The sequence below is a fragment of the Callionymus lyra genome, chromosome 5, assembly GCF_982586985.1.
Source record: "Callionymus lyra chromosome 5, fCalLyr1.hap1.1, whole genome shotgun sequence".
In the NCBI taxonomy this organism is placed as follows: Eukaryota; Metazoa; Chordata; class Actinopteri; order Syngnathiformes; family Callionymidae; genus Callionymus; species Callionymus lyra.
This window is the reverse complement of record NC_141822.1, coordinates 22,110,370-22,133,249: the sequence shown is the minus strand read 5'-3', so window position 1 is coordinate 22,133,249 and position 22,880 is coordinate 22,110,370. Positions and strand designations below refer to the sequence as shown.

General features: G+C 39.2%; 4 protein-coding genes across 5 annotated transcripts; 3 read left to right on the top strand and 1 right to left on the bottom strand.

Annotated features, from left to right (window-relative positions):
• The first annotated feature begins 697 nt into the window (after positions 1–697).
• LOC148079766 (E3 SUMO-protein ligase ZBED1-like) lies at positions 698–4,669 on the top strand. Its single transcript, XM_087791440.1, has 2 exons — positions 698–813; positions 2,062–4,669. Exon 2 carries the CDS (start codon positions 2,110–2,112, stop codon positions 4,126–4,128), a length of 2,019 nt encoding a protein of 672 aa, XP_087647566.1. The 5' UTR covers positions 698–813; positions 2,062–2,109; the 3' UTR covers positions 4,129–4,669.
• dhrsx (dehydrogenase/reductase (SDR family) X-linked) lies at positions 698–8,854 on the top strand. Its single transcript, XM_087791444.1, has 7 exons — positions 698–813; positions 5,138–5,245; positions 5,562–5,630; positions 6,068–6,169; positions 6,249–6,456; positions 6,524–6,731; positions 7,838–8,854. The coding sequence occupies exons 1-7, from the start codon at positions 714–716 to the stop codon at positions 8,009–8,011; spliced, it is 969 nt and encodes a 322-aa protein (XP_087647570.1). The 5' UTR covers positions 698–713; the 3' UTR covers positions 8,012–8,854.
• Positions 8,855–8,992: 138 nt separating this feature from the next.
• On the bottom strand, positions 8,993–10,680 carry LOC148079764 (C-X-C chemokine receptor type 2-like). 2 transcript variants are annotated; one of them, XM_087791443.1, is made up of 2 exons: positions 10,654–10,680; positions 8,993–10,554 (listed from the first exon to the last, which is right to left on the bottom strand). In XM_087791443.1, the coding sequence occupies exon 2, from the start codon at positions 10,550–10,552 to the stop codon at positions 9,476–9,478; it is 1,077 nt and encodes a 358-aa protein (XP_087647569.1). In that variant the 5' UTR covers positions 10,553–10,554; positions 10,654–10,680; the 3' UTR covers positions 8,993–9,475. The 2 variants fall into 2 exon arrangements, with proteins under 2 accessions (XP_087647569.1, XP_087647568.1); XM_087791442.1 differs by having other exon boundaries at positions 10,658–10,675.
• Positions 10,681–15,229: 4,549 nt separating this feature from the next.
• On the top strand, positions 15,230–22,841 carry arpc2 (actin related protein 2/3 complex, subunit 2). Its single transcript, XM_087791437.1, has 10 exons — positions 15,230–15,427; positions 16,709–16,743; positions 17,929–18,041; positions 19,301–19,346; positions 20,003–20,189; positions 20,311–20,404; positions 20,479–20,605; positions 20,683–20,783; positions 22,079–22,179; positions 22,446–22,841. The coding sequence occupies exons 1-10, from the start codon at positions 15,354–15,356 to the stop codon at positions 22,465–22,467; spliced, it is 900 nt and encodes a 299-aa protein (XP_087647563.1). The 5' UTR covers positions 15,230–15,353; the 3' UTR covers positions 22,468–22,841.
• The last annotated feature ends 39 nt before the right edge of the window (positions 22,842–22,880 follow it).

Sequence of the window (22,880 nt, the reverse complement as noted above, 5' to 3'; positions counted from 1 at the left end):
GCCATTAAAAAAAAAATAAGGACATTGTTGCATGAAGCATCATAAACCCATCCCACCACCTGACAGATAATTGAACCATGGAAGGGCCCCTTTGGTACCGCAAGCTTGAAACAAGATCCCTTTTCTTAAAAGGACTGTAATTTCCAAAGTTTGAAACATGTTCAGAGGTTAATCTCTCATATGACTTGAAGTGTTGAAGAACAATTACTAGGTTATTTCTCAATGCAACCTTGTGCACCCGTACCTGGAGCGAGAAAAAATGATAAACTAGAGAAAAAAGCCTCTATAATTAATATTTTATTATTTTTTTACTTAATCAAAAAATTAAATACGGACAAGACTGCATAACCTCTTGTTGGTATGTATTAAAATCGTTCAAAGAATGTACACTTGTTTGTTAAAATTGCCCCTAGGAAGCACAGGAATTTCCATCAATATTCCCAACCACTAACCACAGCACAGCCTGTACCATGTACTTTCCACTCGAGCTCTGCTAAATGAAGCCATTATCTAGAAGGAGTGTCTAATATTGAAAATGATAATACACCCGAACGCATACAAATATCGGATTGTATTCTCCATTATATGACGTTTCAACCATATCTTGACAACGTGATGCATTGGAGGCGGAACCTTCGAGGGGATCGCATCAGACAAAAAGGCCGCCATACCGTCGGAGACATCATCGTGTAGCACCCGGCGGAAGCAGAAGCATGTGGCTGTTTACAGCGACCGCGGCTCTTCTCAAGCTCTACCTCTGCGGGATCAAAGTCCTGATCTACCAGATGTTCAACAGATCCTTCGATCTACCAGGTCAGACTGTCCTTTTTATTCTCAATAAATGTTTAGCTGTCACTCTTACAGTGTGTCATCCAGACGTCTACGAAACGGATGTAAATATTAACATGTATGCAGTACGTTTAAAGTTGCACTGTTGTTTTTACTTTTACTTTAAATTACCCATATCATTAAAAAAAATAAATTCTACAATAATATTTTTTTAAAAAACAGAAGTTTAAAAAGCTACGTTTCCATTGTACTATTTCATTGTAACACGTTGCTTGCCAGTACCAACACACACACACACCCCCACGCACACGCACACACACAAATATTTACAAAAGTTTTAAATATCGTTGAAAAATTACATTGTGTTAAAAAAAAACAGTTTACAACTGGTAGAGATTGTATTGAGATAACCATCTACACACTTAAAGCATCGTTCTCTAAATATCAAACGCAAATAATATAGATACATTGTTTTTTTTGTCTGGATCTACGATTTTGATGCATTAAGATCCAACACAAAGATATAAACCAGGGGAAAAAAAAGCTTTACTCCAGTAATCTTTCCTGGAATGCAGGCTAGTTAAACATGGATTATGAGATTTACTACATTCTTGCTCCTGCAGTGTTTTTTTTTTGTAAAATATGTTTTTTTTATGGTAGAATGAATTTTGCAATTGAAAAAATATTAAAAAACAGCAATTCATCACCCTTGGAGTCTTTTTGTTACAATCTGCATTTTATGACGCAACACTTCAATACGTTTGACAACCCATAATGTTACAGCTTCGGAATAAACATTTGACAACAACAACGTTACTAAACAAGCATCAATATGAATTATCTTTTTTTTTATAATTATAGTTGCCTTATAGTATTGTTATCATTTCAATTGAGCAGATTTTAAATGTCTAGCATCAATGCAAACTAAATGTAATGGTTTAGTAACGTAACTCTCATAACAGAATTGCATTGAATATTCTTAATTTCCCAAATATGCTTTCTTAATAGCTAAGGCTTAATTGATTATTGTTGGGTTTAATTTTGCAAAAAAATATATATATAATTATAATAAAATGTCTACTCCATACTTTATAAAGGCCGTTGATTTAAACTAAGAAAATTATACTGCTACTCCGAACAAGATTTCTTCCGTCAGGCAAATGTTTGTTGCTATTAAATGTAACTGTTGTGGTTTATTCAAAGACTTTCTAACTCGTACTATCCTGAACTGTTTTGGTTTTTGTTAAACATGTATTTCACTATTCTTGTTAGGCACTCAGTAATTCCAGATCCCACCTTCAAGTTTCTCCAAAAGAACCAATGGAGGGTCAAAGTTCGGGGAGCGCATGCTGTCACCTCAACCTCGTTTCACATCCCCGTGCAAAAAGCAAAGTCTGGAAATACTTTGGATTTGACACCGATACTGACGGGTGCATATTGCACTGGAAGCGTATTTACTGCCGTGTTTGCATGACTCAAATTGCTTACTCTGGAAACACGTCCAATCTCTCCTACCACCTAGAAAAGAACCATCCGTACGAGTATTCCGACGTGTTAAAAAGCAACTCGATGAACCAAACGCGTGAAGCGTTTCCAGGCGTACACTGGCCAATACAACGTAAACCTTCTCGTCGACCGCCGCAAGACTCGAGCCAAAGGCAGAGCTTGAGCAATGACAACAGAAGACACTGTGATCTGACCACGGCCATCATGAACTTCGTTTGTAAGGGTTTGTATCCCGCATCCATCGTCGACGAGCCGTGTTTCAAGACCCTAATGAACACCGTCGATCCCGGATACTCGCTCCCGAGTAGAAGTGAGGTAGTCCTGAAAATCCTTCCTCAGATGTACTGGTGCAACCGGGATGCGGTCTTCAGTGAAATTGCTGCCATTCTAAACTGTGGGGTTAGTGCAGATCTTTGGCAAAATCAGAACCGAACCTATATCTCTCTGTCTCTGCATTCCGTCCACCAGAGTGTCTCCCACACCTTTGTCTCTGTCAATAAGTGTCTGAAAACGTTTGAGGTTCACGACGATAACACGGCAGAAAATATCACCAGATCAATGTTCGAAGCATTCGATGAGTGGGGAATCACTCATAAGGTCGTCGGTGCCACTACAAATGGATCGGTGGACATTGGCAAAGCCTGTTCCCTCTTGGACCTGTCCATAGAAATGCCTTGCCTCGGACACACCATCAACCGCGCCATGGACAGTGTCTTCCAGCTCCCGCAGATGGAGAGCTTTTTAGGATGTTGCCGTAAACTGGTGGACCATTTCAAAGACCGAGACATCCAGAGCCACTTCAATCAAGTCCCGTCTGCTCTGATCACAGACCGGGGACGGTCTTGGTTGGTGACCTTGGCGATGTTACAAAAGCTGAAAGAGCAACAAAGCGCCGTCACTGCCTATCTTAGGGAGAGTCCCGGCAGCCATCACTTGAGAATGGACAGTCCAAACTGGGCCATCTTGGACGGTCTGATCGAAGTTCTTCATCATTTCAAAGTAGTGGCAGACATGTTCACCTCTTGCAGGTACCCGACGATCAGCATGGTGAGGCCAGTGCTTCACATGCTGTTGACCACAACTCTCAAACCCATTGAGGGGGATCTAAAAGAGATCAGCATGGCCAAGGAGGTCCTCTCCCGCATCCTGTCCAGCACCTACTCGCAAAACTCCCAGTTGTCTCAAGACATCTCAGAGTTTCTAAACATTGCCACATTTTTGGACCCAAGGTACAAGAGGCTTCCTTTTCTGACGGCACAGCAGAGGGTTAAAGTTGAAAGTAGTGTCATCGAGGAGGCCAGGACCATGCTAGAGAAGCTGACCGCTGACCGGTCGGGACTTGACGACTTTGCCGAGATGTCAGAGGAGCCGCCGAGCAAGAAAGCAAACCGTCCGAGAGAATGTTCATCAAGCTCCACGGCTGAAGGAAATCCTCTCGCTGCCTTGTTTTGTCAGTTCGATGCAGACCAGAATCACGAAGAACTTCATTTTGAGGTAGTAGAAGAGATAAGCAACTACAAATCCCAAAGAGTCCTCGGGCTGAACGAAGACCCTTTGCACTGGTGGTCAACCCATGCAGCCTTGTTTCCCACTCTGCCCAAGCTTCTGCAGAGATACTGGTGTGTCCCAGCGACCAGTGCTCCTTGCCACCGGCTCTTTAGCTCCTCTGGAATGGCTCTTTGTGGAAAGAGGAACCGCTTAGCTTCGTCGCTCGTGGATCAGCAAGTCTTCTTGTACGAGAATCTGCGCACTTACTTTGAGCCTGAACCTTGTGGGGATTTTGACAATGTCAAGGACCCAACATGTGACCTTGAGGGTGCATCACTTCAGTAACTTTCCACTCTTTATCTGCATCGTAAATCGTTCCATTCAAAACAAGTAATAATGGATAGTTTAAAAGTGGAACCAAAAGAGGTTTTCGTTTGGCTGCCAAGTTTTCTGGCTTCAACCAAAAGATAATATTTTCTCAGATCTCATCTTATTTTTACCTATGTTCATTCTCACTACTATCACTAATAACTTTGTGGCCTGTGCAAACCTGCATTTTATATTGAGGGAATACTCGGATACTGATATCATCACTTGATGGGAATGATATGTTGTTATTTTCATGATCACATTGAGTTCTACTCTTCTCTATTTAAATACTTGTATATTTAGTTTTTAGGTAAAAAAGTCTCTGAGTGGATTCTACTGAACTAATTAATACATGTGATCCTAATCATCTCCAAACACCTTTGAATGTGGTTTAGATCTGATGTGTATATTAATATTACATGATGTATTACATATATCCAACTGTTACCATAGTTCAATCATATGAAGTGGATTTGTGATGAGTTTGTTTTGAAAGTAAACTTTTTCCTCTTCACCATTTCCTGCCTCTTTATGTTCTGTGTTCAATTCATCCTAATATAAAATAGTAATTTTGCTATTGAAGAATTGTATTATTTTATTTTTTACTAAGTAATTACATTTAAAACACATGTTGGATATTCTTATTCCAAAATAGTTTTTTTTTCAATATTAACTATTTTTTCAATAGTGGTTACATTTTTGTATTGAATTTAAAAGGCTACCATTATTTTTTCTTTTTAATTTCAGATTTTTGTTTACGCATATCGGCTGTTACAGGAAATCGACTTTTTCACAAAAATGTTTTTTATTAACATCTGATGTAGGGGGGAGACTGAATAGAAATGTATGAAAAAACAATTTTATATTTGCATTTTTTTTGTGTATGTGACTTGTTAAACAAAAGTTTTAGTTTGATTGTGTAAAGAAACCGATGTGTAAGATCATCGTGAGTGTCTCATGTGGTCGCCTCCTTTCTATCTCACAGTCTTGCCCATGCAGAAAGGGAAGGTTGCCATTGTGACGGGGGGCACCAGAGGAATGGGGTTTGAGACAGCGAGACACCTGGCCAGCCTTGGCATGCATGTTATCATAGGTATGCAACTGTTACTAGCACATACTAGATGTAAAAAGTGAAGTCAGTTTAATTGCCAGGTCATCGTTTAATGTTTTTAGGTTGAGTTATAAAATCTTTAATTTCATAAAGTTTAAGATGCCTTAATTGTAATCATATTGCACACACTTTTGTTTTCAGTTATAACAATTGTTTTAATGATGTTAACCACACATGTTAATGGTATCAGACAGCTATTACAATAGTTATTACCATGATAAAGTCAGCGTTACCTAAATAAATGAGATCAAAGCAAACACTGGACCCACAAAGGCTTTCTGATCTTCATCATCTCCAGCTGGAAACGAACAAGAAGAAGGTGCGGACGCCGTCCGGAAGATTCTGGAAGAAAGAAGCGAAGGAAAAGGTAATTTAGAGATACCGAGAAGAACATTTCACAGTCAAGTAAGTACATGCTGTTCAGAAGGATTTATAAAAAGGTTAAAAGATTCACAAGGTTTCTTTTTTTTTATAGAATCTCTTCGTAATCGATTACTTAACTTTGTGCAACATCGTATTAGAGATTTATTTAATTTCTCAGTTTAAGGAAACAACATTTACATTATCAGTAAATTTGAATCCCTGAAAAATAACCATCACAGTTTTTTACCGATAGATTTGAAGATTTTTTTATCTTTTAGGACTACATTCCTATTTTTCTACATTTTATCTATCCTTTCAATTCTCATTTTTGTTAATATGTTCACACGAAATTAATAGAAAATAAAATTAGGATCTTTATTTTTTTTAGATAAATCAAATGTAAATGTCCGAAATGTTCTTTTATATATTGACTTTTTCCAGCCGAGTTCGTCTTCCTGGACCTGACGTCGCTGAAATCAGTGCGACAGTTTGCTCAGAAATTCAAAAGCCGAGGTTTGCCTCTCCACGTCCTGGTTAACAACGGTACGATGCTGTCCCCGCCTCAAATATAAATACTGCGTCTGTGTTAGGCCTGCTGAGAACAGTATCTTTTTTGTACTAGCCGGGACCATGATGGTTCCAGAGAGAACCACGGAGGACGGCTTTGAATTCCACTTCTGCCTCAACTACCTGGGTCACTTCCTGCTGACCAACCTGCTGCTGGACTGCATGAAGAGAGCCGGACGGGTGAACAACTTTGCACGCATCGTCAACATGTCGTCTGCAACTCACTATGCAGGCTTCATGCACATGGACGACCTGAACCGGAGGTAAACCGGAATCGACTGAAGCCAGCAAGAACTGATGATTTAGAACTTGTTCTCTTTGGTTCTTCAGGGAGTTCTTCACCTCTCATGGAGCCTACGCCCAAAGCAAACTGGCCCTGGTGCTCTTCACCTACTTCCTGCAGGAGCAGATGACGGCGGGCGGCTTCCCGGTCTCCCTCTACGCGGTGGATCCTGGCATGGTGGACACTGCTCTATACGACAACCTGTGGACCCTCGCACAGATGGCCAAGAAACCCGTGGCCAAGATTCTCTTCAGGGTAAATGCAAGCTTCAGGAGCTTTTCAGCGAAGGAGAGAATATTTGATAGTTTCTTGTTTCATCTGGACGTTACGCTGTAGAATGTGTTAAATATGAGTCAAAATATTTAGCGAGGAACATGCTAACACTAGTACAAAATGTGTACTACACTATTGGCGTGTACTGTTTGTGCAGGCTTTTCCCTGACTTTGTGGGACTCCTGTGTTTGTCTTATGTGTCTCGATCTTTTAAGTATATATTTTAACTGTGTCTAAGTGCTTTGTGACCTTGGTCTAGAAAGGCGCTCTAGAAATAACCATTACTTACTTACTACCATTATTTTATACTAAAATTGAAGTAGTCTATTTGAAGTTTCCTGTACCTCAAAATAGTGCTCTCACGTATACTTGTAAATTAAAATGTACTTCAAGTACAGTACACTGCTTTTTCAATTGGGAAACTGTATTATTGTGATGTTCCCAGAAAACTGCGCCAAGGATTATGGCAATAGGCTTTGAGGTATTACCCTCATTATAAATTTAAATTTACAGGTGCTGGAGTTCAGGTCAAAGGTGGACCTGAAAGACAGGCACACAAATGGAGAAACATAAATTAAACTTCTAGTGAATTCGTTTTTAAGAGGGTTTGGCAAGAAAACAATTTGCAAATGTAACTGTTTCCTCATTCACTATGACTTTACCATGGTTTATTGAATATACTTTTACAAGAGAGTATACATTAATAAACCAAAGTGCGTACTTGACTATTTACCTTGAACAGTGCTAGTATAGAGAATACTATACTTTGAGTATACATTAAGTACACGTCTGTAAATTAAACTATAGACTGGGAGTGTATACTTGGTACACTGGTAGTATAGATGCATACTTAAAAGTATATGTCTGTTAACTTAAAATGTTCTGATTTAATCTGAAAAAGGATCAAATAGTATACTTTGAATACACTGCAAGTATACTTGATAAAACTAGCTTTAAGTATACTACTTTTGGCTAATGGAATACTTTAATACTTAAGCATCTCTTAAGGTCTTAAAAAGCGAATTGATTTGTAATATTCAAGTCTATTTTCGTCATGAATAACCCGCTTTACAAACTGTTCCCACCAGACACCGGCAGAGGGCGCCTCCATCAGCGTCTTCGCAGCAGCAGCGACTGAACTGGAGGGAGGCGGAGGCTGTTACCTGTACAACGGAGAGAAGGTGTCGTCCTCCGAATATTCTTACGACGTCGAGCTCCAGGAAGAGCTGTGGAAGAAGAGCTGTCAGCTGGTGGGACTTTAGGATGTAGTTTGAAGCCTCGCAAATCACACCACTGCAAGTTTAGTGGAATTGAATCGGCTGATGGTATTTTTAATGGAACTTTGACTTAATTTCTGTAGTTTACAGAAAAAAAAATCAAGAGCTACTGGAAGCAAAAAATTATCAGTATTTTTACTATATTTAAATTATAAAACAAAGTAAACACTTAGGCCAAGAATTAAAATTCTGCCGACATATACTCAAGTGCACTTTTATGAATAAGAGCTTTATTTATGCTGCAAATACATGTTTGAAGATGCCTTATTTGCTGATGACAATGATGCCTTTGTACGCACAAACTAATACGCTATAGTACTCTCTGCATACTTTTCATTAAGAAAAACGTAGGATAAAGTATTTGTTAAAAACACAAGATGACAAATGATGATTGTTAACGTGGTGAATGACATTATTTTATTATGTCGAAGCACAGTAGATGACTGCACTGGTATTTTACTTCCCTTAATCCTCAAGTGAGTGATTTTTATGAGATTGTTTACCGAAAATATTTTCAATGTGAAAATGTATTTAAAGAAATAAGCATGCGTTTGTCAATAATGTAAAATGCAGAATAAGTGAAATAACTACTGACAGTATTTAATGTAAATCAGCTGTTAATATAATGTTGCCACGAACTGAAGAGGAAGAATGAATAATGAGAGCTTTGTTTGATTTCTGTCATCAATGGTGCCTTCAGGAGAAATGTATAACTGTTTGTGAAGTTTAATTTTAATAAATACTTCTGTACATGAACTGATAACACTGTGGTGATTCATTCTAATATTAGCAAATCATACATTCGTTATTTTTGTACAGTTTAACATTTGAAAGAAATCCTCTATATGCCGTTAATTAATGGTGTTTTCATTTTTTTAATTCAGCAGAAAGTTTTTCTTATTTGACGAATGAAGTACCAACATTTAAACACTCCTAATACTTTCAGGAAGACGAAACCATAAAATATAAGGTAAAGCATTTTTTATTACAACCAAGGCTGTTCTCTTTTTCAGGCCCTTTGAAAGTTAAAGGCTTTAATGAAACGAACACGGTGTCATTGAGTGTATTTCAAAGTTATTTAAACAAAACAAATTAAAGCGAAGTAAAATGAGGTTGAGCAAAATACACCATCATTGAAGCAATAAAATAACTCGAGTGCGAATAATGTTATATTTAATAATAAAAATAGACGTACAAGACAGTTTTTTGGAAATTTAAATTAAACTAATCGTTGATCTATAAGGATGATGGAGTGTTAAGTTATATGCTAACAGATGTGTTAAAATAACACGACGTGAGCACCCCCTAGCGACTCGTATTGTATCTGCAATTTAAACGACAAAAAAATAAGGAGAAATCGGTAACGGAACTTTTATATGGTTTACACAAAATAATAATTAATGTTAGAAACCGATTTTATTGATTATCTCACTTTTAACCGTCAAGGTTTCAAAGTATGGCTCCTTGACCGACCGACGATTGAGACGTTGACCTGCTGAACCTTGCGCTCGACATGGTGTCCTGTCTGGCGTTCCTCTGAACCATCAACTTCATCCTGCCCTTGAACTTCTCCCCCACGAAGGCGTAGAGGACGGGGTTGATGCAGCTGTGCATCAGGGCCACGGAGTTCGTCACGACGATGGCCCTGTTGACGGACCTCCTCATGGCGCAGTCGAAGGGGATGAAGTCCCCCCGCATGAGCGTGTCCACCATCAGGGTGAGGTGGTACGGCGTCCAGCAGAGGAGGAACGCGATCACCACGGCGATGATCACTCGCATCGCCCGGTGCTTCTGGAAGCCGCGGGTTCTCAGCAGCCTGGCGATGGTGATGCCGTAGCAGGTCACCATGACGACGAGGGGGAGCAGGAAGCCGAAGATGTGTCGGAAGCCGCGGGTGGCGAACCTCCACGAGGACGAGCTGCCGATGTCGAAGGTCTCCGAGCAGATGAACCTCTCCTTGTCGGGGTCCAGCTTGACGGCGTCGTTAAAGAGCGCGGGGAGAGCGAGGGCCACGCCGAGGGCCCAGACCGCCGCACACAGGAGCCTGCTGCACATCCTCTGGTGCCTCTTGAGGGGGTCGCTGCTGCGCACGATGACCAGGTAACGCTCGACGCTGATGCAGGCCAGGAAGAGGATGCTGGTGTAGAAGTTGGCCTCGAAGGTGAGGCTGATCACTTTGCACATGAAGTCTCCAAAGACCCATCCCTGGATGACAGATGACGCCCAGAAGGGAATGGTCAGGGCCATCAAGCCGTCGGCGAAGGTCAGGTGGAACAAGTAGACGTCGGACGTGGTCAGAGTCTGGCGGCTGGTGATGATCACCCAGCCGACCAGGAAGTTTCCCGGCACGGCCAGGAGGAAGATGACGAAGTTGACGAGGCCCAGCACGACGGCCGGGGTGACGGCCAGAGGCTGGATCTCGCATGGTAACGTCTTGGGATCCACGGTGAAGACACTTTGGTTAAGGTGCACGGTTTCATTGAGGAGATCCCAATAATCCTCGTCGAAGTCGATGACGATTGACATGACTGTGGCAGAGGGAGAACTTCTTAAAAATCTACTTAAGTAAACAACATTTTTGTAGATAAAATGTATGATTTATTGCAATAAATGAATAGAATACGGACCTACCTCGAGTGATGCATCCACTTTATCTAGTGAGATATGTTTGACCCTCATGACGTCTCAGATGTTACTTCGTCAGAGTGAGCTGACTCAATATCCTGTTCGACTTCCCAGAAAGGATTGCACCTGCGTGCATCAGCGTCAAAGTATTTGTTTATGACACCCTGGTTTTATTGGGGGGAACATTTAAAAAAAAAAGTTGTTATTTTGGTACCAGGAGATTTTGTTTTACCAGGAGAAAGACCTCTGGTTTAGATACTCAGAATGAGTTCTAGTCAAGAACCACCACGCTTCATAAATGTTGCAAAAGGACCTGTTGTTCTGAGCAAGAAACACTGTCACAACAATGTTTTGCATCACGACATAGGTGTGTTGTATTTCTACTTTTAGGAAGAACTGTCTTGATTCCATTTCACAAGTGAATGTCTAACTCAGTGGTCCTCAACCACCGGGCCGGGACCGGTTCATGTGGTATTTTTTACAGGGACCGCATATAAATTTAAGAAAATTGTTTATTTTTTTTCAATTATTACTGTCTTAAATGTATTTTACTTTGAAAAAAGACCCAATTTTTTTCATATAAAGTCATATTAAAAAATGTGTCTCTTGACATGTCGAGGCGAAAACAAGTCTGTAGAGAAAATCGGTAAAACACAAACTCTATATGGGACAATCTTGGGGCTCCTGCTGATTTAGAGCTCTGGTGAGATATAGTTTTATACTTTTAACATTGCTGTTTTTTGCAGGTTGTGCCATTTATTTTTTATTTTTTTAATTGTAGGTCATTTTAACAGGTCTGTAGTGCAAAAAAGGTAGTGAACCCTTGGTCTCACTCGTCTCAATCTTTGAATAGATGTAAAATAAATTAAAACATATGATTCTTAGTCAGATGCAGACGGACTATGCTTCTAATTGACGATCAGATCCATATAATCAGTAAAAATAATAATAATATATACAGTGGGGCAAAAAAGTATTTAGTCAGCCACCAATTGTGCAAGTTCTCCCACTTAAAATAATGACAGAGGTCTGTAATTTTCATCATAGGTACACTTCAAATGTGAGAGACAGAATGTGAAAAAAAAATCCGGAATTCACATTGTAGGATTTTTAAAGAATTTATTTGTAAATTATGGTGGAAAATAAGTATTTGGTCAATAACAAAAATTCAACTCAATACTTTGTAATATAACCTTTGTTGGCAATAACAGAGGTCAAACGATTACTATAGTCTTTACCAGGTTTGCACACACAGTAGCTGGTATTTTGGCCCATTCCTCCATGCAGATCTTCTCGAGAGCAGTGATGTTTTGGGGCTGTCGCCGAGCAACACGGACTTTCAACTCCCTCCACAGATTTTCTATGGGGTTGAGGTCTGGAGACTGGCTAGGCCACTCCAGGACTTTCAAATGCTTCTTACGGAGCCACTCCTTCGTTGCCCGGGCGGTGTGTTTGGGATCATTGTCATGCTGGGAGACCCAGCCACGTTTCATCTTCAAAGCTCTCACTGATGGAAGGAGGTTTTGGCTCAAAATCTCACGATACATGGCCCCATTCATTCTTTCCTTAACACGGATCAGTCGTCCTGTCCCCTTAGCAGAAAAACAGCCCCAAAGCATGATGTTTCCACCCCCATGCTTCACAGTAGGTATGGTGTTCTTGGGATGCAACTCAGTATTCTTCATCCTCCAAACACGGCGAGTTGAGTTTATACCAAAAAGTTCTACTTTGGTTTCATCTGACCACATGACATTCTCCCAATCCTCTGCTGTATCATCCATGTGCCCTCTGGAAAACTTCAGACGGGCCTGGACATGCACTGGCTTAAGCAGGGGGACACGTCTGGCACTGCAGGATTTGATTCCCTGTCGTTGTAGTGTGTTACTGATGGTAACCTTTCTTACTTTGGTCCCAGCTCTCTGCAGGTCATTCACCAGGTCCCCCCGTGTGGTTCTGGGATTTTTGCTCGCCGTTCTCATGATCACTTTGACCCCACTGGATGAGATCTTGCATGGAGCCCCAGATCGAGGGAGATTATCAGTGGTCTTGTATGTCTTCCATTTTCTGATAATTGCTCCCACAGTTGATTTTTTCACACAAAGCTGCTTGCCTATCGTAGATTCACTCTTCCCAGTCTGGTGCAGGTCTACAATTCTTTTCCTGGTGTCCTTCGACAGCTCTTTGGTCTTGGCCATTGTGGAGTTTGGAGTCTGACTGTTTGAGGCTGTGGACAGGTGTCTTTTATACAGATAACGAATTTCAAACAGGTGCCATTAATACAGGTAAGGAGTGGAGGACAGAAGAGCTTCTTAAAGAAGAAGTTACAGGTCTGTGAGAGCCAGAGATCTTCCTTGTTTGAAGTGACCAAATACTTATTTTCCACCATAATTTACAAATAAATTCTTTAAAAATCCTACAATGTGGATTCCTGGATTTTTTCACATTCTGTCTCTCATAGTTGTACAAGTGTACCTATGATGAAAATTACAGACCTCTGTCATCATTTTAAGTGGGAGAACTTGCACAATCGGTGGCTGACTAAATACTTTTTTGCCCCACTGTAATTTGTAATAATTTACAAACCAAAGAATGCTTTAACATATAACATATATTTATTGTTTTTTCTTTTTTGGAATTTCTAAGAATAGGGAGTGTCCGTTTGTGTAATTGTGGAAAGTAGTCAGAAAACCACATTTTCAACATTTAGGCAACATAATTTGCAGTCACATGTTCCACCTGATATTAAACTATGGTTTAAAGACATTATTTCCCGATTTCGGAGATGTTGACTTTTCACCCATTTCTCAACTTTCTGTATTCAAAATACATGAAATTTTCTACATTTTTTTGAGGCTTCAGAAAACAACATCTTCAACATTTAGGCAACATTTATTTGCGTTCGCATCATCAGCCTGATATTAAACCCAGGTTTAAGGATATTATTTAGGAGACATTCACTTTTCACCCTTTTCTCAACTTTCTGTAGTCAAAATACGTGGAATTTTAAACTTTTTTTTGAGGCTTCAGAAAACTATATTTTGAACATTTAGGCAACATTTATTTGCGTTCACATGATCCACCTGATATTAAACTATGGTTTAAAGACATTATTGATGGTTTCAGAGACGTGAGCTATTCGTGAGTTATCTGTTCCGGTGAGCCAGTGTCGGTGTGTGTAGTCATGTCAAGTGTCTAGATTTTTGATTAACTTACTCATAGAAATTATTTGATTGTTGTTTTTTTTTGTAGTCGATGACCGGATTTATCGTTGACTAAAGTCATAACGTAGCTTGTTTATAACTCCCTCCCTTCACTTATGTTGTGCGTGCACCTGTACTGATGTTTATTGCTGTTAAAATATTTATTTAATTGTTATTATTGAGTTACTAAATTGTTTTTTAAAGCATTATTCATAAGCATTTGGTAATGTTTTGTTTTTTATTTAATTGTATGTATTCTTATTTTAGTTTTTATCTTTCATGTGTGTATAACTGGGACTACTTACATCAACCAATGTGGGAAAAAATAAAGATTAAGATTAGAAAAAATACAATTCTAGCAGTTCAGGTTAATGTTTGGCCAGTAAAACTCTGATTTTATAAACGTATGTCTCCTTGAGGTACGTACATGGTTTTAATTTTAAGATAAGTATGCGTGACAAAGCCTCTATTGTGAGGTTTAGACGTCTCAGACAGATAGGACATGTTGACATCCTCCAGGTCCTAATGTAAAAGTCAACATCTTTGAACTCGTAAATCACCTTCGCACACATAGTAGTAGCTTGAATCATCCCCACAAGAGTCACCATTGTAAGTGGATGGAATTTACTGTTGGATCAGTCAGAAGGTCTTGTTTTCTGTTAATGTTTCTCTTAACAAGTGTTTTTACAGTCGCATTACCGTCCACATTCCTTTGTGCAAACAAATTTGCATCACCGACCTTCCTAATGAAACCTCTTAGAACTGTTTTTAACTAGAAACACCAGTCTTTGTGCAAGCGTTTGTTGTTGGCCGCCGACTGTCTTTGAGTCATGTAGCCATTTTAGTTTTTATCTTTTTATGTCAAATCCACGCTCAACTTGTGTATAAGATGTTGCAGCTGCTTGCCTGTGTAGAAGAAGTATGAGAATCAGTGACCAGAACTAAATCAAACATTGGACTCTTGGCCATTTTTTTATATTCAGAGAAGCATTTGATGTGTCGCTTGTTACTCATTGATTTGCAATTAAATGTCATGCCAATCAAAAACCTTGTTAAATGTGAATTAAGTTCACATCCAGCAAAGTTATTTATTAAAAATATCTTAATACATGTACTCGATTTATTTTATTTTTATTATTATTATTATTTATTAATGCATGACGGAAAAAAAGATCACCGTGAACAAATAAGAGAAACGATAACGTTCCCATCAGACACACTTAATGTGGATAATAATACAAAACATGATTTCTTGTTGTTTTTTGGAATGTGTTCTGCAAAGATGTGTAACAAAAAATGGTAGCTTCTGATTTTAATTTCAAACAGGCAACAATACGGACACTCGGGGTCCTTGGTCTGAACTACGCGGAAGTAACAGGCGGAAAAATCCTCGGCGGAAACGGTCGGGTCTGTCAAGAGAGGAACTATTTGTTGGCTCCGAGAATTTCGCCTAGAAAACACCACCGGTTACCCCCTAGCTCACCCCCCCTGACTCCACTACTATGATCCTGTTAGAAGTCAACAACCGCATCATAGAAGAGACGCTGTCGCTCAAGTTCGACGGAGCTTCAAACGGGTGAGATCACCTGGCTAACATGCTAACATGCTAACACGGCCAACTACCAGCGCATTTAAAGTCATATACTGAGCGAAACTCGAGGAATTACGAATGCATGGGGTTGATAAAAAACCCAGAGAAGACGCACACGTCGTTGCTCGAGTCTAGCATATGGTCCCCGAGCGGTAGAAAATGAGATTTTTATTAGAAAAACAAGCTTATTTGTGTATGAGGCTGCCTGGAGCTGGGGTGTGTCTGCACGATCCGTGTCGAGCAGAATACCTTCCGACTGGAGCTTCTGTAGAAAAATGAACACATTGAACTGTTCGCTTTTATATTTTTAATAACATTTTTATGAAGTCCATCTCAGCTTCCTGATTTTAAAATGAATTTACCAAAGGTCCGAGTCGCTCTATTTCAATCCCCGGTTATTCCGATTTGATACTACAATCTATTAAAAAAGATGATATTTGTAATATTTCTACCGCCTATGAATGCCACTAATCTTATGGAATTGTCGAGGAAACTGGTTATTATTCGAATTGATAGAACACTGGTCTGTCAGCAAGCACTTCCGCATTCCTTAACTCAAGCTGAGTCTAGTCTATTATTATGATATACCTGGAGGTCCATTCACATGCTGCTCCGACAAGTTGTGGCAACATAGATGAGCATGTTTTTAGCTTGAAGGTAAAAAGAAAAAGAAGCACAGAGGGGATGATATTTGGTAGCTGTGCATGTAGAAATTATGCATTTTGTTTCTCTATATGCTCCAGATGAAGTTAATGAGATATAATAAACTGGTAATTAAGAAAGTTCAAATATATAATGGAGAAGAGAAAAATCTATATTATTTTCAATTATTTAACGTGTCCTGTTTCTGTAATGTAAGATGACATCAAGACTAGTTTACCAAGTTTCTAGACATTAGCACAATTGTATTATTAATGTCGTTTAAAACCTATATGTTGCCTGTAAGTATGTCAAAGCACCAACCCAACTCTTTCCAGTTGTTGTGATTATGTGTAGAAATAGATCTATTGGGCTTTGGCGTCTTGTTTGGTGACGTAGATAACAAGGTTAAATTGACTTGAATTTCTATAGGATCAACATTTAACTACTTTCCAATGTCCCAGAATTGATCCAAAAAAGGTTAATTCTAATTCTATTACTAAGGATTATTGTTCTTAAAATGGTCTGATCCTGTAAACGTATTAGAACCTTTCTCCAAATTAAAATAATGAATTTCTTTGTTTGCATGATCCACCCTAAAATTAAAATGATCATTTGTCTTTCCAGAACCAAACCAGAGGCTGTGGATGTAACGTTTGCAGGTGAGGTTATCTACCGAGTTGCATAACAACCTGTCTGCTGTTTGTGGGTTTTTTTTATCAGCGGGGATTAGAGTTTAGATTTTTTACACAAGCTAATACTTCTCCCAGATGAAAAACAAGGCTGCGGAGGTATACACCAAAAAAAGAACTTTGTTTTTATGGTCGATAATTAGCATTAGTACATGTTTTTCAGATATGTCAGATAGTTTTTAAAAGCAAGTTTAACCTATAAACGAAAAACTGTTAAACATGTATACGACTCAAGTCTGTGAAACTCATTTCAACAAAAATGTCATCAGTCAAAAGTTTAAATTTATTGTTGTAATTTTGATGTAATTATAACTAAATATCTTAAAAAATGGAAATGTTTCCACCAAAAAAACTTAACCCAGTACAATTAAAATTCTTATTTTTCTATTAATAACAGAAAAAAAGTGTTATAAAAAACACATCTGGCATCTGACAATATATGTTTGGTGTTAAAACGTTATCTTATTTAAAGCCATTATTGTTAGATAGAGCACACCTCAAAACCATATTGTTCTGAGATTAATTCAGTTACTGTCATGTTAGTTGTGATTCGAGGGTGTCTGACATCACTAGTCAAATACAGTTCATCATTTTACTTTTAGTGAAGTAGTTTGTCATCTAGGTGTAAATCAGCAAGAATTCACACCTACATGGCTGCAATATATAATGAGTTATCAGTAAGTACCACAGAAATCTAGATACACTATAAATATTTGCCTACACCAAGGCATTTTCATGTTGTTTTGCCTGGTTTTCCAATAACATTATTGACAGATTTCAATGTTACAAATGAAATATTAGTAATTGAACTGGTTGCTGTGTTGCATGACATATTGAGGGTGTTTTGCACTACCATCTGAATCCAGGAGTCTCTGGAAGGTTTATATGAAATAAACTGCTGGTGGAAATATGCACTCTCTGAGTACATTTTCAGTCATTCATTGAATTGTCGGAGTGTGTCAGTAAGTGGTCGTCTGTCTTTATAAGTGTCTTGTGGACAGCCAACATTATTCCAGGGTGTTCCCCCGCCCTCTCGGCCCAATGAACAAAGACAGATTTATTGCTAATAAATGGGGTCCAATATTTTTCTTTGCTTTTATTTTACCAGGCCATATTTTTGTTAACATGCAAGTCCTAATTATTTTTTCATCGCAGACTTCGATGGGGTCCTTTACCACATCTCCAACCCCAATGGGGACAAGACCAAAGTGATGGTCAGCATCTCCTTAAAGTTCTACAAAGAGCTACAAGAGCATGGAGCTGACGAGGTACATTTCACTGTATAAATAGTCAAATATCATTATTCAATGTCTGATATTGATGTTAGCCAGAATTATATGCCTAAAAAGTTAGGAGTGGTGTTCTTGTGAAAACAGGATTTTTATTTTATGGTGCCTGTATTAGCAGTGCTTGCCTTGCATATTGGTTTATACACAGCTGTTTTAAAAGAAGCTTGTAAACTTAAAGCATGTGAATCAGAACAGTTTGCCAGGATGGATGTCTGTGGCTGTGGTCTGTGGGTGTTTTTGGTTTTGCATGCTCTGTGTAGGTTCACGTTACCCTGAGAGAGTGGTCAGAATCGTACAAGTATTTTTTTTTAAATTCAGTTAAGCTAAATAACCTTTTTGCAGCACAGCTGAGGAAAAGGAAAGCTGCTGTATTGCTCAGCACTTAAAAACTCATTCCATAATCTCATATCCACTAAGTACGTTCAATGGTGCCATATAAACAATCTATCTGTAATTATATTATTATTATAATTATAATTGGAGCAAAGATTCCCCTTGTTTTTATTTTAGCGCACTTTGTAACTAACATTTGATCTGTGCTGAGGAGCTTGATTTATTGTAGCTTTTAATCTGTTTTAAAAAAAATTCTCCTTGGTTTGATGAACGCAGTATAAAATGAAACCGAAGTGGATTGTTTTCAACACACACGGGCAGTTTTTGTGTTTCCATGTAAGGAAGAAATCTGATGAGGAAGTGTGTTTGAATCACCGCAGGCAAGGAAGTGGGCTGACTGTGAGCCGCTACTCACTTTTGTTTCCTAAAGTGCCGAGCTCAGCAGTATGAGATCAGATGGCCAGTGATACAGATGCAGAAATAACAGGGTTCTTGCATAGGCGAGCACTGTACACTTGAAACATCCGTTTCCTGAATGTTTTATAAACTGAAGTAAAACTTTTTAATATAAAAAAAAAGTTGAATCTAAAAAGAAAATAAAACAGACTCCTGGTTACTTTTGATACACATTAATCTTGTGATTATTTGGAATATATATCAGATAATTACATTTTTTTTTTTTTAAGAATTGGTTTATTAAGAACAAAAAAAATGCATTTTTATCAAGTTTAGCGCATGTAAACCAGCCATGATTGGAAGTGAACGGTTATTAAGTCTTCAAGTTTTTTGTGCGCACATGTTTGTCCTGACACGTCAAAATGTTGCCACGTCTGTTATTCTTTTACAAAGTAAGTGAAGCTATTAAATGGTTAAGACTCATTTCAATGTTTTTATCCACTTTCTAGTTGCTAAAGAGAGCTTATGGAAGCGCCTTGGTGACAGCAGAGCCTGGTGAGTCCTTCTTGCATCATTAAAAATATGTATATTTAACAATACTTTGATCAGCCAAACCTTTACTACCATTGTATGTATGTGTGCCAACGTTATGTCTAATAACTGGCAGGGTCAAATACACGCACATGGACCCAGTCTTTCTCTGCAATGTTATTTATTAATGTTAGGAAATAGAGTGCAACCAACCCCCTATAAATCTATTTACAGGAAATATACCTTACATAGATCCAAGTTCCTTCAAAGGTCAAATCACATTTCTACCTCAAAGATTGACATCACAGTGAAGCTCCATTGACTGTTCTCTATCATGTGGCGGTCATTGGTGATGAGATGTTTGAATCACTGGTATGACGGATTAAAGGTTTACTTTCGGAATTATAGCTGCCTTTAAACATGAACATTTCATTTGATTTTGGGTAATTCCAGCAATTTTGTGACATTAATGTCTGATTTATTTTTTTATTGAGAATATTTTCATTCACCTGTGACAACCAATTATAAACCTGAATTCCTACTCTTCCTACTTATTTTTCACAATTTCATCACCCCCTTAATCGCTGTTACAGCACTCCCTCACTCTACATACATACGTATATGTAAACCTTCTGAAAGTTCATACATTAATAAGCAACTGATGTTTTTTCCCCTCTCAGGCTACAATGTCTCTCTTCTCTATGACTTGGACAATCTAACCGGCAATAAAGAGGCGATGGTTCACCAGGCAGGGATGCTGAAAAGAAACTGCTTCGCCTCCGTTTTTGAAAAGTATTTCAAGTTCCAGGAGGAAGGCAAGGAGGGCGAGAGCAGAGCTGTGGTTCACTACAGAGACGACGAGTCCATGTATGTATGAGAGGTCGTCTCGGCTCGCGCCAGAGAATTAAATTCATCCTCATTATATTATCTTTTAGTTTTCCTAGTTAGAGATTAGTGTAAAGCAAACAACGTGTGTTGATCTTTTAAGGTATGTGGAGGCCAAAAAAGACAGAGTGACAGTTGTGTTCAGCACAGTGTTCAAGGACGACGACGATGTCATCATCGGGAAGGTCTTCATGCAGGTGAGAAATGACATCCGAGCTTTAAAACGGGCTTGTTTTGCTCACTGTCCCAAACCTGTGTCTGTTATGAATAGGAATTCAAAGAGGGTCGGCGAGCCAGTCACACGGCCCCGCAGGTGCTGTTCAGCCACAGGGAGCCGCCCGGGGAGCTGAAAGACACGGATGCTGCCGTCGGAGATAACATTGGCTACATCACTTTTGGTCAGATTGATTCTTGCTTTCTCGCTGGAGCTCTGTCGAGACAACTCGTTGAACTTGAATGTTTCATTCTCTCCCAGTCCTATTTCCACGTCACACCAATGCTAATGCCAGAGACAACACCATCAACCTCATCCACACTTTCAGGGACTACCTGCATTACCACATAAAGTGCTCCAAGGTGAGTCCCCTTCATCTACTAGTCTGGTTGTGTGAAGTTTCCTGACACCATTTGTAGTGACCGTGGAAAAGAGCTTCATTCCGACAATAAATAATTCCTCAAACCCTGTTATTTGTTAGGTTAACTTTGTCCAAGGCCTTACTAGAGGTGGTTGATCTGTTGATTATTGAGGTGTCGATTTAGGCGTCAACAAAGGTCTGCACAATGACTCACATTTTAATCATGATCGTGATGTTTGCTTCCATGATTAAACAAACCTGATCATCTAAGATTGTCACATTTAAAATGCGATTATCAAGCAATGTCACAGACTTGGTGCTTGGTTCTGTTTTTCTATTGTTAATTTTGTGTGTTGTCTTATTTAACCATTTAATTATTTTATTATGTACTGTATTAACACTGGCAATACGTTTCTGGGTTTTTTTCAACGAGTAGTCAAACAACCACTAGGGGGCACCACGTTGGGCATACTTCGTTGTAACTTCCTTAATTAACAAGTCAGTAGTTGACATAAGTTGCAGTGGTTTTATCAGACTTGCTGACTAGGTCAGAAAATTGTATAGTTACTCAGTTGATAATGATAATATAAGTTTTCTCCCAAGATCGTTTATAATCATGATTGTCAAACAATTATTGATCAGTAATAATTGTAAATCAGTTTAGTATTGTTTTCAATTACCTGAAAATATTTTTCCAGCTGGTATTGCAGCAGAGATTATGACCTCATTCACGTGACATCATGAAACCAGGAGAAATGAATGAGTTGTTGAGTTGCACACTGGTCACAGGAACGCTGTTCAATATTCTTCCAGGCCTGTGTTTGGAAGGTTTAATGAGTTACCTTGTGTGTGTTTATTGAGGTTAAAGCTCTGTGGATTTGACAGTGACTTAAGGAAAACCATATTTAAACATCACCTGTGAACTGTGCGTGCCATGATGTCTGGCGCTCCTTATTGTAACTACCATTTGTGAAGTCATGGTGTCCAGCTGACGACTTCCTGCTGAGCAAACGCCACTTATTAATGTTTACAGTGGAAAGAACCAGTTTTAATAAGTCATTTCTGAGTGACTCGGGTTTACTAAACAGACAATAGTAGAACTGCTTTGCATAGTTGGATAATGAAGGTTCGTTGTTTCTTTACGCTGCAGACAGCGTGGAGTCTCAGTGGGCGGATATTTAAACAAGAAGGAATCAAAACAATGGCGTCTTGTTTCACGCTGACATGGCTGTGATGTTAAAAGCATTCATGGGAGGATAAATTGATGAGTCGGTGTCTAAAGTGTGTTTTCCACAGGCCTATATACACACTCGTATGAGGGCCAAGACATCGGACTTCCTCAAGGTTCTCAACCGCGCCCGGCCTGACGCTGAGAAGAAAGAGATGAAGACCATCTCGTACGTATTTCACGTCATCTCGACCTGAAAGCATGTTCACTGCCTCTCTCGTGTGTGCGCTCTATCTCTGTGTGTTTGTTTTTGTGGTGTGTGTCCATGTTTGCATTCACTCTCTGAGCCTCCCATGAAGTTGGTCAAATAATAGAACTTGTTTATTGAGCTTGAGATGTGCCTCTGATCGTGACATATCTTTGTTCTGTGACTCATGTGTAACAAGTTGTTTCTGATGAACGTGTGAAGCTGAGAGCTTGTCCTCTCTCTTCCAGTGGAAAGACCTTCTCTCGTTGATGCTGAATCCGGTCAATGTTTCAAACCACCGTGGTTGGAACCAAAACGCCACGCTGCGACCCGATGCAACATTGGACAGTGACGGGAACTGTCCCACCCACCCCGGACCCCCCCACCCCACCTCTCCCTCCTCTAAAAGTGTCCATTCCTTTCTTTCTTTTAATCATATCTCCCCGAATAACGAACACGGCATTCTCTGCTCCGCATAGCTAGAAAGAATTATGAGTCCTATATAAATATATATATATGAAAACATTTTTGATACGATATCCTTTACTCTATTGGTACTTTTGCATAAGATCTTCAGCCCCCTCTCCGTCCTCCGAGCTTCATGTCATCGCCATTTGGAAAAAAAAATAAAGAAAAAAACCACGTTCGGTTTTTGTCGTCTATTCTTTGAAGACAAATGGGTG